Source organism: Epinephelus moara, chromosome 1 (assembly GCF_006386435.1).
Source record: "Epinephelus moara isolate mb chromosome 1, YSFRI_EMoa_1.0, whole genome shotgun sequence".
Classification (NCBI taxonomy): Eukaryota; Metazoa; Chordata; class Actinopteri; order Perciformes; family Serranidae; genus Epinephelus; species Epinephelus moara.
Genome location: NC_065506.1, coordinates 15,987,639 through 16,005,969, shown reverse-complemented (window position 1 = coordinate 16,005,969; position 18,331 = coordinate 15,987,639). Strand labels below are relative to the sequence as shown.

Below are 18,331 nucleotides of genomic sequence, written 5' to 3'. Positions count from 1 at the left end.
AAAGAGAAAACAAAGAGCTATTGTTGTGTCATTGTCAAGACTTAAAAAGGGTCTTCTTCCCCCCTCTTTTTTCTTTCATCTCGCCTGTCTTTTCTCCCGGTCTCTTTCCCTCTCCCTTTCTCTTCTTCCCGTTTCTCTCTCATCTCTCCCCCATTCTTCTCCCATCGTGCGTTGTTCCTTTTTTCCCCCATTTTCCCATTTTTCTCTGCCCCCCCATCTCTCTTCCATTCTGTGCTCTTGTCTCAGGCTTTGTGAGTTTTGATAACCCGTCCAGTGCTCAAGCCGCTATCCAGGCCATGAACGGCTTTCAGATAGGCATGAAGAGGCTGAAGGTGCAGCTAAAGCGGCCAAAGGATGCCAACCGACCTTACTGACTCGTCTGCTGTCCATACCCAGGTACAGTAACATCCATGCCATAATATAGCGTGCCATTCTATGCCATGCCATGTCTGTTCTCAAACCAAACTGTCCACTTCACTGGGATAGTTCAGTCCTTGTTGCTGCAGTAGATGTGAATGACTGAGTGCATTACCTCAAATCTCAATTTAACCATTATGCAAAAACACTGACTATTCTTTCACTTCAAATCTACATGGGATCTTTTTTTACTATTTTATGACCTTTTGGTCTTTTATTAAAGCATTCATCAAATAATACTGTCAATTTGCAATTCAAAAAATAACAAAAAATTGTATGAACAAGAGTTGTATTCAACCATTAATGACTTAGAAGTTAATAAAATAAAAATATGATTTTAATTCCACCGACATTTTATATATTTTTGACCTCAGTTAAAACAATTGGCAGCGTTTTTTGTGTGTGTGTCTGGACTGCTGTATCCAGGGAGGTGATTAATGTAGGGTGAGGTAGGCAAAGAGAAAAATGAGCTACACCAACTCTCCAGTCTCCCAACCAGTAGAAACCCATTCCCCCATCATTTGCATAAAAAATACTCTGTTAAAATTTACATATATCAATATGACAGACTAATAAAACTACAAAATGCATGAATTACCTCGTTTAATATTAAATGTGGTCAACTAGGGAAACAGTTAAAATTCTAATTCTGTAGTCATTATCTGACTTTGTCCCCATGAGCCCCGATGTGTCATGAAATTTGTGTTTTTGCAGGTCCAGGTGTTCTTTTTTCATTTCTTTTTTTTTTTTAACATATTAGCTGTGAAAGCATCAGGGCATTAGTTTCTAGATTGCACAGACCCTCTTCACAGAATCAGCCTCTTGAGATTTCTGTCAGGTTGCCCTACTCCGCTGAATTGTTTTTGTTTCTTCTGGGGTTTGAAATCTAATTTGTACCTGCAGGACGCTCCAGTGCAAATTGATGACATCATCAATACCCAGCTGTGCATAATTACCCGTCTACTGAGGATGGCGTCGAGAATCGATGCAAGTTGCTGAGCTACAAATTCATAAAACCAGATAGCAATAATTTTTCTCCTACAATAGCGCTGCATTAGGTTTCTGTCAGCTGCTTAGCAAAATCCAAAGGCCCTTTCAGCTGAACCTTTACTTTCAAAAAATTCATCAAGCAGACGTACAATAATACAGAGTGGATTTATAGTATAACAACTTCCTACAAGACCACTGAAAAGCCTGATGAGTAAATGCAGGATGCTTGAAAGAAAAGTTTGTACTCACAAAAGTAAATCAACAAAAAGATGCTTAATGGAAAAGCACTTACTCACCCTACAAACTGCAGTGGCTTGTATAATGGTGGAGAACAGCTCCAATCCCAGTAAGGACTGTTTGGTTAGTTCAAGTGATGCTTCACTAATCTCCTCTCAGCTGAAACAGGCATAATCCATTTTCGTATTCTGTCACTAACTGTTGGGAAATTTTCCCAAATAGTAAAAACGTAGCATAGGAATGTCACAGTATTGTAATTTAACCTGGTTATCTGAGTGCATGTCCTCATATTTCATTTCAATTGACTGTGACCTTGTAGCAAAGCAGAACAGGATGCTTTGGCTGCTCATGATTTTACCAGGCGTAATAACATATAAAGCAACATTTTAAATGCAAACAGGGACATAACAAAATGCCATTATAAATGTACATGTTGGAAACGTGCTGTGCAGGTCTCAAAACTGTACACAAGTAATAATTTCAAACTATGCCAGAGTTAATTTAATATGGAACGAATTTAAGTGAAAATATAACCTCATGAAATCAAGCTTACCATCATGGAATAGTTGTGGACTCTGCCAACATTTATGTGCCGTTTTTAACTTTTTAATTACACCGGTTTTTATGCACTACCAAAGCAGAGCAAACCAGAGATCTTGCAAATGTTTACTTACTTGTGCTGATAACGTATCTGCCACCAGATATCTTCAATATCTTACAGTTTCTTATTTGGGGCCGTGAAAAGTCAGAGCTTTCACACAAAATAATAAAAAATGGTTTACTTAAAGTGGCACCATCCCTCAATAAAGACTAATTTCACAGTGTCAGGCTTGATTCAAAGAATCATCACCCATCTGTTACAAAGTGCAGCTGCCAGTGCAAAAATAATATAGATGCATGCTCTCGTCGCCCAATTGGCTAGACAACTTTTCATTACAATAACATAAACCCGGATTATATTCCCCCATAAATAAAAGCATGGTAATACCATTTGTTTGCTTTAGATTTGACTCTTTAAAAGCCACAAGATGGCATTAATGGAAGGTGGTATGCAATACAAATGATAGATGCTCCCTTTATCTCTCGCCTGATAGCATTTGAATAGAGCCGTGTCCTGCTAATTGAAGAGAGGCTTTCAAAGCAGACACCCTGAGAAGAGGGGGGAGGGGGGGGTTTGATTTAGAACATCAATGAGGGACAAATGGAAAATATCCTGCAACAGCACTGAATGACAGGACAGTCATTGAGATGTACTCAGAATGCCTCCAAGTACAGACATTTCCCACAATAACATTCTGTCACTTTATCGGGAAGTGTGTGTGTGCGCGTGTCGGTGCAAGTGAGTGTGAGTGTGTGTGTGTGTGTGTGTGTGTGTGTGTGTGTGTGTGTGTGTGTGTGTGTGTGTGTGTGTGTTTTCATGTCCTCCTTCGTCTCTGGTCTGGTTCAATCCATCTCTGTGTTTTTCTTCAGTTATTACACCACTTCTGTTGTTGAGTTAAGGAAAACCAATAGACCAAAACCAAGAGCAATCCCATGAAAACATTACAGAAAAAATACCCTAGTGGGGCTTCTGAAGCCAGCTCCTGGTTTATAGATTCTTCAAAACCATGAGGAATCCTATATAAAGAAGTTGGATTTGAAAAATTTGACCAATCTGCTTTTAAGAACTTTTATTTTTCTTTTCATTTATTGCCTTGTATTGTGAACGATGGTACACTGAGTTCTTGAGCAAAAGACTGGAATAAGTAAAGTTCACCTGTAACTGTTTAATTTTCTAAATCCAACTGCATTATAACGATGAAAAACTTTGATGAAACTTGAATGATGAATTCTTGTGTGTTCCTTAGGTAAAAACTTCAATATGTAGATAACTTCAGAGGCGCCCCTTTTTTTTTTCCTCTAATACTGACGATTTCGCTTTGAAGTTGAATTAAAAACACGATCAGACAGCATTCTCTTCCGCTGGTCTCAGGAGCCCTGCTACTCTGAAATTGCGTTCTGTGTCTTAAAGATAAACTTAATGCAAAAAAGCTGAAGCACTCACTGTACGGCCACCCTCATAGCAAACAATGCAAGGCAAATCCAATTACTGTAGACAGGACAAGTTTCTGAAATATGCATTTCTGCCTTAAGGGTTATCTTTGTGAATATAAAAACATCAATTCAACCTTTTAACCTGCAAATGTTGTCAGCCTGAGAATATTTCACCACTGCATTGAGGCACAAGAAAAAGGCCCCTTTTTTTGTGTTGTGTTGAAGATTATTTGTTCTGTTATTTCTGTTTTACTTGTCGATTCTTTTCTTTTTTTTCTTCCAGTTTTTATGGTAATAACCATAATAACCTCATTTGATTTGTCAGGCAGAATAAGTGAGAGTGTGGAATAAATATGGAAAGGGTGCTTTGAATTCTGACTTAAGGAAAAGAAAATCCCACTGTTTCTTTCCTTCTTTTGCACCCCCACCAACCTGGCAACCTGACATGGCCAATCACAGTGTGAGGTGGCCTTTCTCCGCTATAGCCACACCCCCCCCCCCACACCTGTCATGGGGCCAAGTTCCCACAGCTGTAAGTTGAACCCATGGTGTCATTTTCTTTTGGATGACGTCATGTGGTGGGACTGTGACTGCGTTGCATGACGTGGCGTTGATTGATATCTCTAAACTCTATCTCTTTATATTCTGCCCTCCTTTTATATATATATTTATATATACTGTATATTGTATATTGGCAGTTTGTGGAGTGCAGTAAAACGATGCCTTTCTTGGCTGGTACCTGTTGTACATAATGTAACTGACGTGCTGACTGGTTGGTTGAATATAACTGGAAGTGGCCTTTAACCCTTTGTGCTATTGTACCGTGTGCCCTTGTGATGTTTTACTTTTTCTTGTGGGGTTCATGTGTATGGATGTACTGTATTTTCTATTTCTCTATTTCTTCACATTCACATCAAGTGTTTTCTTTTCCTCCAGCAAACTATGATTTTTTTTTTCTTTTTAATGAAAGTCTGAATCGTTGCAAAAAAGGACCTTTTTCTCCCGCCGATCGACAGCTGTTTAGTTGAGAGATGGCCAAGATGACCCTATGTTTGTGTAGCCAATTAAATCTCCACCGTTCACGCGGAGAGCACAGGCAAATGTTGACACTCCACTTCTCCGTGGATTCCATCTGCACAGGGAGTACTTCTGCAAGATTGTTTTGTTTGCCTAACATGAGAATCACTTCCCATTTATTTATTTATGAGGGTGCAAACCAATTACGCCATGATGGCAGAGCTGCAGGCAACGCTGCAGACCCTCATGGCCAAAATCGGTCCACCATACAGCCATACAGTGCACAGACAGATAGATGTATAAGCAGGATGCAGAACAAACTACCAACACCTCAGATGAGTGATGTGCTGCTGCCTGTTGTTCTTTGCTAGGATTACGTACCAGATAAATTAAGTTTTTGTGGCTTGTATCTGAGATAATTGTTCGCCAATCTGTAAAAAGAAAAGGCAGCAAACAGATTCACAGTGAAAAAGGTCCTTTCTTTGCAAGTGAGTTTGTTTCTATCCCCCCAGGCCAAACACTGATAAGAGTTAGTCGTTTTCATCGAACTCGTACTGCCTATTCTTTCAGAAGCCCTGCAGGCGACTCTCCCTCCCGTAGTCTATCCAATGAACTCAGGGGGGTGTCTAGCCAGGCAAGCCAGGAGGGATAAGGTCTTTCTGGCATCAACTATGCCTCTTAACTGCCAGGTGTCTTTTATGGAGCCATCTAAGTAGGTGGCAGTGTGCAGGGGGGAGGGCATAATGCTGGGACAAAAAGAAAAGGAATTCTTTATTATCTGACAAAGTTGGAGGGTGAAATACTTGTGATGTTTTCAAAAAAGCTGTTTACTCGGGGAAAAAAAAAAGATAGATTTTAAAGCCACTGTGTGTTTCTTTTGCTCTATGGTGAATGAATATTGCGCCAGTGGCTTATAAAAGAGGGCATCTGTAATCGGGACTGTTAGTGCTTTATGCCTCTAATGGCTGGGCTCGCTTTGGCACACACAAGAAATCAGCTAGAATCTCCACTCTCACATCTAAAAAAGCAGATCTATTATGAAATGGTAACAAGCTCATTTACAGGAATGGAAAGGTAGAACAAAGAGCGCCTGGGCACGCGTGTTCCCGTCACAAAGTCAGTCTCTTTCATGTTCGCTCCCGGAGAGTGATTTGCTGTGATTTCGTAGCCTTTCTTCACCCACATCACAGCTCACAACATATTAGGGATGATAGGCTGTAAACTAGATCTTTTATATCCAAAGCTCGGCAGCACGGACACATTTAGTGACAGTGCAGCATTTTAAGTCAACACAAAAGCAGAGGGAGATGTTAGGTTGGTTTTTCATGGGATACTAATTAGAGGCTATTTCTTCAAATGTGTAATTTTTTTTTCACATTGGACAACCATCAGTTTTTTCTGTCATAATCATTACACTATTTTAACACTGGCACTGTCTTGTTTTCTTTATGTTTCCTTCTTGTTCTTTTGGTAGTTTGTTTGTAATGAATTAACAATAAGATGAATGACAGCAACATCTCAGGCAACATTCAGCTGTATTTTCTTTTCATGCAGAGAGATGTAGTCAGTTTAAATTAGGCCTTCCTTGGATTAGCGCTGTCACAGTGTAGATGTCTGTTCCATATGGTTAAAACACAAATCTCCCACCCCACCTCTAGCCCACTTATTTCTGGTTTTGATTGACACACTCCTCTTTTTTTTTCTCCTCCCCGTCTGTTTCTCATGCTGTTGGCTGTGCCTGTCAGTCTGTGTGATAACCAGGAGCCAGCAACCCTGAGCATGTTTGCCGCAGCCTCACTGAATCCACTCTCCTTATTCTCCCCTCTCTTTCTGTCTCTCCCTCTCTCTCTGTCACAGGATGAAGGGCCACAACACCTTATTTCCACAAGTGCAGTAAAAGTACAAAGACTTCTTGCTCTGCTACATATCATGAAGGAAGGGTGGTCCCTTGATCCTGCTGGAAACCTGCTGAAAAGATTGGGTGACTGAGAGCGGAATCCCAGAGTTGTTTTCTTTTTTTGTTTGTTTGTTTGTTTTCCTTCTTCGCAAATGCCTCTTTTTTCCCTGTTTTGCTTTGGCATCTGTGGGAGAAAATTTTTTGCAGAGACCAACTTTTTGCTGCTGTTTTTTAGACATGATGGGGGAAAAAAACCTTTATAGACTCATTATGCTCAAAGCATGCATACTGACACAGGATATGGATAAACACACATAAACACAGATAACAAACCAAACATACACATTTAAAGATGCTACACTGAAAAAAATCTAAAACGAAAAAAAAAAAAAAAATCTACTTTGTACATGTATAAATACGTGCAAATGCCAACTCAAGTACTGACGCAAACACACGTGTGTGCACGCACACACACACACATACACACATACACACAAACACACACACCAGCCTGCTGCCATTTTGGTTTTTGTGCCTACACAGGTGTTGTGCTCTGTGACAGGGCAAGCTCTGGATCAAAGAAGAAAACGAGAAGAAGATGAAGAAGAGGACGAAGAAGAAGAAGAGGCGAGAAGAGGAGAATCCAGGATAATTTACATGCATCATTCCTTAGGAAATAGGGACCAAAGGACTAAACGCTTTTTAAAAGAATATAAATATATAAATATATAAATATATATTTAAAAACTCATACCTTGTAGCTGCAAGTATTACAATTTACTCGTAGTCAAAAAAATCATTAAATCAATATCCAGTGGCCTATTGTAAGTACAAATAAAAGAAAATGGAAATAATGTATAAAAAAAGACATGGAATCGTAGTATAGGGGCTGATCTTTTGCTCTGGATGCTGATTTAGCACCAGGTTGTAGAATAGTAAAGTAGATTAGAAAAAAAAAAGTAGATTTGCTAACTTTTGCTGTTGTTTAAAAAAATACTTGAAGTCGTAAAGAAAAGGGGGCAAAAGGGGGGAGACGAGGAAAACATTCATCTGCCCCTGTACGCAACGATTCTGTTTTTTCTTGGATGTTAAGGTATCAGCCACTGGATATCTCGCTCATCATGATGTATAAGTCACCGCACTCTCTGACAGCTATGAACAGACTGTTCTGGAAGAAAAAAAAAGAATGACAAGAGAGAAAAAAAAAGACAGAACTTAAAATGTCTGTGCTGGACAGGGTGCAGACGTTTAAGGCTTCTCACTGGCCTTTATGTTCAAGCGACAATCCACTGTAAAGACCAAGCAAAATGGACATGGGGTGTCTTTTGTTTGTTTGTTTTTTTCTTTCTTTCTTTTTTTTCTTGACCTTTTGTATTGCAACAAGGAGTGTGAATTATGAAGCCACAAATTGTTAAAGGGTGACGGTTCTACTATAAGAGAGATGGACAAATGGATGGTCATGAGGGCAACAGCGAGGGAGGAGTGAGGTGACAGCTACTGAAACTGCCAGCAGAATGAACTCATACAAATGAAATGGCCCTTATGGCGTTATGGAATTCTGTCAAAAAACAAAGTACGCCTGCTGTAAACAAACAGGACTTATGTGAGTGACATGCCAAGGATATGTGTGTCCACTGGAGCTGCTGCAAAACTCCAGATTGAGAAAAATTGCCTCTTGTCTCTTGGCAGGTACAAAGACACATTTCTCTGAAGACAAACCTGATTTACTGTATTGATGGCAAAGGAGTGCAGGCTTTTAGAGCTCATTTAGCTCTGTCAAATATAATGTAAATTCCACTATTAACATGTTCCCTGACCTGCTTTCTTCATATATTATACATAGAGCCTATGGGGCGGGGGGGTACTGCTTAAACAGACTATATCTAAATTAGATCCAACAGTCAATCTTAACCATCACTCAGCTCGCTTGTAGCCTCTCTGACACCGACGCCAGGCAGGACAGAGTAAAGCACTCCAGTACCGTCAGGTCTTGATTTAGAGCCCTGTAGCCTTTATTTTGACTGTTTTAGAGCTCTGGATGTGGGCTCTTCTCTAAAAGCAGATCAATATGTTTGGAATGAGTCTAGAGGGAGGAGCGATGCTGTTTCAGTCACTCTGAACACTTTCCCAATTTTCTCTGTCGAACACCAGCTCACATCCGTACACCAGCCCTTTGAGCCCTGGCAGCTGGTGGTAAGAGGCATGGCTAGGCGAGGAGGAGAGAGGGAGGTGAAGAGAGGAAGTCAACAACCAAACATGACATCGAGATCCTTTAAACGGATGCCCAGCGACTTAATCCAGAAAATTAGAAGCTGTAATCAAGCTCCTGGTGACAAACACTGTATCGGTGCTACATGCTCTCAAAGAACAGGATTAAAGGGTTCAAACAGGACTGGAGTCTGGTACCTTAGGCTCCGGTCCAACCAGTTCCTGTTTACTACTGAGACTCTCCTCCTTGCTGTTCCCTCCCTCTTTCTCCAGCTTTCTATTCCAAATCCATTCAAAATCACTGAAGGAGGGACTGCCAGCAGATCCCAGAATCTTCAATGTATTACTTTGTCATTTAAATAAGCAGAAGGTCTTGATTTGATAACAGCGTGCCATGTACCCCCCTAGCCCCCCCTCCTGTCCTAAGAGCAGCCATGCCCTTCCAAACCTCAGCCCAACTGTTCAGCAGCTCTCCCCTTGGAACAGCATTTTCGAACCTGGCTAATGTCTGCGCTCACTACCCTTCAATTATCTCCTGCACCGTATTAGACATGCTATTTCACCTTTCCCTCTAATCACACTGTAATCACCAGCCTCTATACATTAGCAGCAACCAAGTGAAAAATCACCGGGATAATCACTTGGACCAAATGACGGGAGAGATGGTCCCCTGCATGCACATGGATGACAGAAGGAAGATTAGAGAGAATTATGTTTGTGCCTACTCCCTGGCAAGGCTGCTGACAGCTGACCTGGCACCAATAATACCGTCAAATTTACCCGAAGAGGCGATGGAGGATGTGGAATAAAACCTTCCATATCATAGCAAGCTGTTAATATTGCAAAGTAGACTGACATTTTAGGCAAAACCTAAAAGAGAAAGGTGGATAATAAAATGTATGAAATCATTTTCTTTTGCCTTCAGCACAAGCGTTGCAACAAAAGTTGCCTAAAACTGGGTCGAACCCAACAATTTTTGCTGGAAATCCTCAATTCTGTAGAAGCAGCTGCACTGAGGCCTGTGTCATTGTGCTTTTTCTTTCAAAATGTAATTGTGTCTCAACCATCTCTTCAGATGCCGCAATTTTTTACAAAATAACTTGCTCCACACTTTCTTTTTCCTGCTTGTATCCCTGCTGGGACACCTGCAAAGCACAGTATTGTTCAACACTGAAAGAATATTTGTGAAGCACAGTAGTTCAGATTCAAAATGATGCCCATCAAAACGACAGCTTTTTGAAATAAATTGCTTTCAAATAAAAGTAGGGTAAAAACCCAGTTATCCTCAGCCCTTGATCGGACATAAAGTGGAAATGCAGGAAGCTATGAATTGTAGTGAAGTGAAGTAGGTCAAAACAAAGCCATGTTCTGCAAACCGTTTGTGCTCATTATTCATGTGAAGCTGAACTTATCGATGGGAAATCTAATGTTCCATGAACAATGAAATTTCCTGTGCTTGTCTCGGCCATCTTTAGAATACGTTCTGCGAGTGAGGCTCTGTCGGACTGAACATAAACCTTGTCTTATGTCAGCTGCTGTACTAGTTCCCACAGCTAATGGCAGGTTGAGTCCCTAGTGAGCCAAAACCCAGCCTAGCCTAGTATCCTGCTGTCTGCTTGGCTAACGGTGCAGTGTTCATGTAGCATCTCTGCTATGCCAGGGCTAAATTAGGCAATGTGAAATCAGCACTTCAACACTTTTAACAAGGGTGCTGTTATTACTTTTACACCCCGGGGGAGGTTGTTACTGAAGTGACGTGCATTAAAAACAGAAATAGCTATGAAACATGCTCCGGAACTACTGAAACAAGAAAAGATTGCTTTCAGATCTTTCCATTTCCCCATTTATTGACAAGAGCCTTTGTCTGTCTGATCTGGTTTTGAGTCCAGGCCATGTTTCACCTCTAAGAGCAATGACAAATGTCAACCCAGCAGGCACTCACCAAGCTGCTGCCAAAATGCTATTTGATTTTTGTCCTCTAATTTACAAAGAGAAAATGTAACTTGGCATTTTAGCCTAAAGGAATTAGTATGAATTTAATTAATTGTGAGTGTGTAGCATTTAGCATGCCAGGCAAACCTACAAGGCAATGTCAAATAGTATATCCAAACCCCCAAGAGCATATAGTTTCTCTTCTCTGTGGTCATATTGCTTTTATTAACATCTCACAATCAGTGATTTAGTTTGAAGTATAGCCAGTTCTCTTACTTTTAGCATTAAGACCATCTGCTTCCTGGCTACTGACGCATGTACCCACTTCAACCCTAAATGAGTAATCGGGGGGTATATGCGCAATATACCCATTTCCTCCTTTGCCACTACACCACCGCTCATAAGGTCAGTCCTCCAGAGGAGCATGTATCCTTAGAGGGCTCCAGCCAATGGTGGGCCGAGCCAAGAACTGTTAGAGCATGTCTACAAGTCTCCAACCCCCTGGGTGCATAACACTCACCCTAAAATAGCAGTGATTGTCAAGGAAAGGAAGTGAAATGTAATTGACTGAAAGTGGAGAGATAATTAAAGGAACCTGTTGGACAGGAGGGAAGAAATTAATGCCTCTCATTTAATAGCTGCTTTGGGAGAGAGCTTTTCCGTCATCTCACTTTGAGCAGAGAGGGTTTCGCTGTGGAAATGGGATTTTGTATGGAAAAAGGTGGAGGTGGAAATAGGCACTGGGTGGTGGGGGTGCTGTGTGCTAAACTGAAACTCCACAAAATCACTCCCAATACTCAGGGCATCAGGCGCTATGATGTCATGATTAGTGGAGAGGTTCAGAGCCTTGCCTTACCCCTGATCCTGAGGGAGGTCGAGCAGAATCGCACATATGAGGTCAGTGCTGTGAGATCGCATCCAATTGCGGGGAGTGCTGAGCCAGCAGAAGGGCTGATGAACCATCCAAATTGTGCTTTGGATTTATAGTATCATCATCCAGTTCCGACAAGTAACAAACAAACAAACAAAAAAGATGCCATCTTCCACCCAACAATGCACAGTGAATAGCTGGAGATGTGCCGTTAACATCATGGCTGACTGTAATGAAGACAAAGACTTTTTTTATTCCTTAATGTAAATAGCCTACAAAATACAAAAACAGAGGGAGGTTGTATAGCAGCTTGTGTTGAGAAGCCCAACTCTGTGGGACAATGATGTCACTATAAAATGTATCCACAGCAGTGCAGGGATCTAGGAGAGTTTTAGTTCTTTGTAAGCCCCTTAAGTTTGGGCTCTGAACATGCATCCTACAACCCTAAGCGTCGGACCGAGGCTTAGAGAGTATTTGACTTAGTGTCAAACCTAAGCCACAGCCCCGAAGTGATCCGTTAATTAAGATTCTGTGTACACCGACATGTCATGATTTTTCTGACAGAAGAAAGATCGCCTGTGCGGTAATTGGATTAGTCCAATTGGGGCTGATGAACAGATATGACAGTGACAGTAGAGTTCATCCATCTGCATGCTTACCGCTTGACAGTGCGACAAGAGAAAAAAAAAGTCATCAGCCACCACGACACTTTTTCCAATTCTTTGGAAGTGAAAGTTTTGGCTTTACAACATTTAAGGATGGTAGTTTTACAAAATGAAACTCCAGGTAACAGTTTGTTCAACACATGTACATAAATCATTTTGGAATCAAACATTTAATACACATGGTGGAACCCACGTATACATCGTTAGGACCGAGACTGCAGGAAGGGGAGAAACAAGACAGCAATTATTGTAGAACCCAGCAGAACCCCCTGCCAGCTTGACCCAATCTGCCACAGCTCTCCTGACCACACAGCTGCGTTACTCCTGTACATACAATATAGCTTATTTTTCAATTCTGTTGAACTTTCTTTATAGGCCGTACAATAGATCATGTTCAAACATTTAAAAAAAAAAATTAAAAGAATAGTTAATATATTTCAGTGAAACTAAGAGAAGGAACCTATGAAATAATTTATCAAAAACAGAAGATGAAATGATGTTATTTCTTGTATAGTGAAGTATGTTAAAAAATGGGATTTTATACTCATGTTGGTAAATGGTTCTTTATTTTCCCTCTTTTGTTTTGTTATTATCTGCTGAAGCTGGGATAGACCCATTGTCATGAGGTTTATTCGGATATACTTTGATCATTTTTCTTTTTCTTGTATTTCTTTTCTTTTTTTTTTGGCCGCACAATCCCTGTATGAAATCCCTTGTGGATGGGCAAGCTCAAAGAGATTTTTTCGCTCACTGAAAGCTCTTAAATCAATACGAAAATTAACAAACTGCACTGTAAAAGGATGATTGATGGTACCGGTCATGTGGATTCCGTAAAATGAGTCCATTGCACAACTGAGTTCAAATGAATCAGCATTGCATGTTTAAAAAGAATCTCATTTGAGGCCTTTTGTTGTTTTGAGAAAAAAAAGACAAAAAAAAGACAAAAAAAAAAAAAAATCAAACTTTGCAGTCAGACTGGTTTTGAGACCGATGCTGTCATATCTTGTCTTTAAGCCATGGATGGTTTCCTGTAATGTTCTTCTTCTTGTCTATTTCTGTCCAATGTTATTATGTTTGTTTGTTCTTTCTTTTGAAGGGTTGGTGGTAATCATTGACATATCTCTGATTTGCATCTTCTCTGTTTTTTACCTAAGGGAAGTTTTTCCAACAGTTTGTTATCTAATGTGATTTCATCCACTGAAGACATTGTACCAACCGTAGATAGCGCCACGTTGCTTTACTCCAGTCAGGTTGATTTGTTAATGTGAGGAGGGAATTCTGCCTTAAACCCAGCCTGTTCTCTCTGACAGTACTACCTGTGAGCAGTGGTCAGACACACTGTATTCTGGGGATCCTTTATTTAACCAGTAAGGTCCCATTGAGATATGATATCTCTTCTGCCAGGAAGGGATGCCAAATGTTCTATCTTCAAAGGTAAAGACAAACACTTCGCCACAGTCAGTTTTGCCTCAAGCCCATTCTGACACAAATAAGGACGTGGTCATCCACCTCCATTTCCATTGGTTACAAGGACCAAAATGTAAACAAACTCAGCTAACTGAGCAGTTTGCTCCAATCAAGCATTCAATGAGAGCCTTTAAAGAATTCACATTTAGTCATAGGTGATTTTGCACCATGGATCTTTTTGTATCATGAATCATTACATTCCCAGCTTCACTATCTGATTTCATCTTCTTTGTTTGTTCTCATGCAAAATTAATTAATCATAATATATTTGGGTATTTATATTCACAATGAATGGAATAACCATTTCGTTTATTATTTGAATTGAACAAACTGTTTTCTTTTTGTTTGAAACGGAGATGTAATTTGAAATAGCGTTGGCGGCTCGGGTCCGTTTCCCTGATTCGGGGTGATATCTCCCATAGTGCTCCTGAACTCTGTAGTTCTCTAGTTCATTATATTCTGCTTAGACTAAAATAAAGCACAGTCCTGTAGAAGATTGAGCCTGCTTTGTCCTTCCTTTTTTTTTTTTTTTTATCTATTCACGTAGCTTGATTAAATAATTCCTGAAGGTTTGGATCTATCATGGTGTGCATGCATGACCCGTTTGCAAAGACGTGAAGTGGTCGGTGTGCTCTTGTCACTTGGATTGTGGGGAGAATGCATTTAGGACATGTCATTGTATTAATTGAGCTAACAGCGCTAACCATATCCGAATACCAAATTAGATGAGACGGTTAGTAGAAAATCGTTTAAAAAGGGCGAATAATGCATAATAAATGGAAGGGAGATTGGAAGAGGGAGGGGAATAAATTGTGAATTGATTAAAGGGAAATGGATATTCAGCTCTTGTCTCGTAGAGGTGTTACAGTGGAAACAAAATCAGGTGCAATGGGTGCTGCTGGTTATCGTCTGTGAATAAGAAGCAGGAGGTCAATCGATTAATCAGAGGTTTTCCTCCTGCTGCATTTTATCGACAGAGATGTTACTATAAGGAGGGTCAGGTCACATTGAAGCCTATGGTCAGTGTCCTTTTTATGGCCCCGAGTCTCCTCCTCCCTCATTAACCCGCGGAGTCGGTCAGCAGTCACCAGACACCTCGAAACCTATTACAGCGGAAGGAAAAGTCCTTACAATATTGTGTCTCATGACTAACCTCCCTGTGCACAGTGGGGCGAGATAATCTAACATGTTTCTTTGCAAATCAACATGGTTCAACAATTTCCAGCAGCCGCAACTGTCCATCACAACAGAGGGAAAACATCAAAACCGCATGACAGTAATTGTTCCCAGAGCAGAGTATGACACCCGAGGGAACATCAATGACCAAACCATCCCAAGACACCAAACATCATTTCTTGTTTATGGGCCTCTCTGGTGCGTCCATGTAGCAGCATTGGTGTGGAAACAGATTTATGGTTGCTAAATTTGCAGGCGATAAAAAAGGCAAAGAGTGGCCAGTTGGGGCACTAACTCTTGGCTATTCACATGTTGACTCCCGTGCCGAGTCTCTGGGGACTCTTTCTCATTGTGCGGCAGACACTCCATGATTCCACATGACAAACTGGATTGTTCCTCGAGTGAGTCCTGCTGAATTATTTTGGTCCTTTCGATTGCATCTCCTACCCCTGAGATTTTCCTCTACTGTTGCCTTTGAGCCATAAGCCTCGACAGCCACCGTTGTCGATACTCAATCTGTTCTGTAACCCCTAAAGCTAATGAAATGTGCTAACAGGGGTTTGTTTGTTTGTCTCCAGGAGGGGGGCCAAGGGAAAGAAAATGGAACAACAAGACTCTTTTGACAGTTCCATTTTTTCCAATGTTTTGGAGTGAGGGATAATCATGAAGTATGGATTGGATAGGGGAAAGTTATTACATTTTGTTGTCTTTATCCTTGTTTGAGTTGTAAAAAAAAAAGGTCAGATTGTTCTAAACATGGTTCTTTGCAGTTCCCGGATTTATCCTCAATTCTGACTCCCCTACACTCTCAGTGTGCGAAAGGAAAAATCGTTTTTCTCACTTCTCTCAGCCATATATCCCTCTAAATCTTCAGTGTAAATTTGACAAACACACAAGCTCCTGTCTGGCTGGAGTGTTTCTTTTGTGTATTTACTTTATTGGTGATGGGTGATTGGGATAGGGTGGTCTTATGAAGCTCAAATATTGCAGCTGATAACACAGACACACATGAGAAAAAGAACTGTTGTTAAAAGATAGATCTGAATCCTTCTAGTGTCCTCAAGCAAGTGTCTTCAGGATTTTAGAATTACATGATTCGCATCGACAAATGTGTGAAGGGCAGTGTGAGTGTGTGACTCAGTGACATCAAAACGTGTTCAATGTTTTGAGTGTTTTAAAGTCTGCTTTGCACAGGTAGCCAAAGTACTACCCATTCATGACAACAAAACAGCAGATTTTATTTTTCTAATTCCCATGTTACACGTTATACACCCAACTAAACTGTACCCTCAATATTACTTTCTTCACACTAAACATCTGATTAAAAATACCAAGTCAATGGGTTTATGACGAGGTGAACCAATTTTGCCATGTCTCCCTGATTCTTCAGCTGACACTATTATGATATAATGATATAATTGACAAAAATGCACTCCGGACCATTACTTTCATACGCACTTAAATTCATGCCATGTGCCCCATTATACCAAGAAATGGCTTGTTTCTAGGTAATCGTGAATAATGGCCTTTCAACTTCTTAACTATGTCCTACACAAATATTTACCATATTGACTTATCACTTGTCACTTACCATGCATTTAGCATTTGACTTTTATCGCCCATTAATCTATCAATGCATCCATTAGGGACACTCAAGCATTCGGGAGCCTCTGCACACTCCAACGGGCCTATTAGCATGTCCTTTAATGGGAAACATGTTGCAAACACTAAGCATAAGCTACGCCACTCAGAGACCTGAATATGCTGTCAACACTGTCTTTAAATTGCACATTTGCATTGAAGAGTCTTTATGACTCCTCTTCTCCTCTCCTTTTTTAAATCATTATATAAAAAAGCTCCCTGAAGGAGGCTCTGGATGGCTACGACAAAGGGTGACAAATTTCAATCCCATCCCTCTTAACATGCAGATTCCGAAATAACAAAAGATTATAACTAAATGAAAGTGTGAAGACGACCTGGGTAAGCAAAGCTACACAATCCCTTTGATCCTATTATGTATTACAAAAGCTTAATCAATATCTAATCAAGGGGAATACAGCATGCCATGTCTTACAGAGCTCGTTGCTGTCAGAGGTGAGGTTGCCATGGTGACTGGACAGGTGTGGAGAGCTTAGGCTGCAGTGGTATTGATGGAAATTAAGAAGCATTGATGAGACTTGATGCTGGGATTGAAAAGGGAGATAATTAAAGAGAGGGATGCAGTGGGCGATGTGGGGAAGGGAGGGACAAAAGAGATTTGGGCTGGAGATACGGGAGGTGATGCAGACAGGTGTAACTTGGACATGTCTCTTTGTTTATCATTGGAACAGCAGGAAGTGCATTTGATGAGATTAACAGAAAAAAACTATTACAGAAGAAACAATGTCTTATAGGACACATTTAAGTTACATGTAAAATTAAAGTTGCATATTACTGTCAAGGGTTTTCAATTACAAGGATTACTTTCCATACTTTAATACGGCAACTGCGAATGCAACTCAGTTTATTTTTCAAGAAAACCTGACAAAGACAACCACATATGGCAACAATTAGATTTGCAGACAAATACCAGCAAAATACATGTTACTTTTCCATATAAAGCCACTTTCACACTAGACAAAAAAACTCACCAGGACCGACTAACACCTTGCTTTTGAAATCAATGGGAAAGGTTACAATCGGCATTAAATCCTGGGACAAATAACTCTGCAGGACACACAGATATTTATCGACTCCAGCTCTGATCAGCTCAGATCTGCACTGACAGAAATATGATTTTCACCACATTTCCGGTGTGATGCAATGACACTCCACCACAAAACATCATACATCTTTGTCCACGCAGTACTTAAACAACATGCAAAATTAGACAGCACCAAGTTTGAAAGAGAGACTGAGTGAGTAACAGAAATAAAGAAGTAACCATAACATTGTCACTGGCCTCCATGCTGCTTTCTACTGTTTACTAACCTGTTACAGTGCATTGTGATGCCGAATGTGACACACCAGTAATACAACAGAGAGGCAAACTTGTCTACTGCAGAGCCCTGAACTCAGCTCTGGTCTACTGGCAATGGAAAAGGAGTCAATCACCTATTTTAGCATGTTTTCCCACATTTACAAAACCTGCATATGCATGCTAATTTTGGTTGAAAATGGCCATGACATAACAAACAAAGCATTAACAAAACACAGAGAGGTTCCTTAGTGATTCTGCAATTTTTGAAATGCCCCATAATTTAAATATTTCAATTCTTGTTGAAGCCAGTTTTGAGAAATATATGACGTCCAGGATATGGCTGAATTATACACAAATAAGTAAGTGATTTCATCCCAAACTAAAATCAGAAACTTAACTTAATGTATTGGGCCTTATTCCTAGTAATACCACTGGCCTTTCCAATGGATAATATCCCACAA

General features: G+C 40.4%; 1 protein-coding gene and 1 long non-coding RNA gene across 4 annotated transcripts in view; one reads left to right on the top strand and one right to left on the bottom strand.

Annotated features, from left to right (window-relative positions):
* Positions 1–14,221, top strand: part of celf6 (CUGBP Elav-like family member 6) — a 143,819-nt gene extending 129,598 nt beyond the window's left edge. For all 3 annotated transcript variants that reach the window (XM_050046678.1, XM_050046687.1, XM_050046696.1), the window contains exons 11-12: positions 247–396; positions 6,553–14,221. In XM_050046678.1, the coding sequence (XP_049902635.1) occupies positions 247–374 (128 nt within the window). In that variant the 3' untranslated portion in view covers positions 375–396; positions 6,553–14,221. The remainder of the gene's footprint in view (positions 1–246; positions 397–6,552) is intronic.
* The window catches only part of LOC126391780 (uncharacterized), a 100,664-nt gene that overhangs the window by 15,383 nt on the left and 66,950 nt on the right, over positions 1–18,331 (bottom strand). The gene's annotated exons all lie outside the window — the stretch shown is intronic.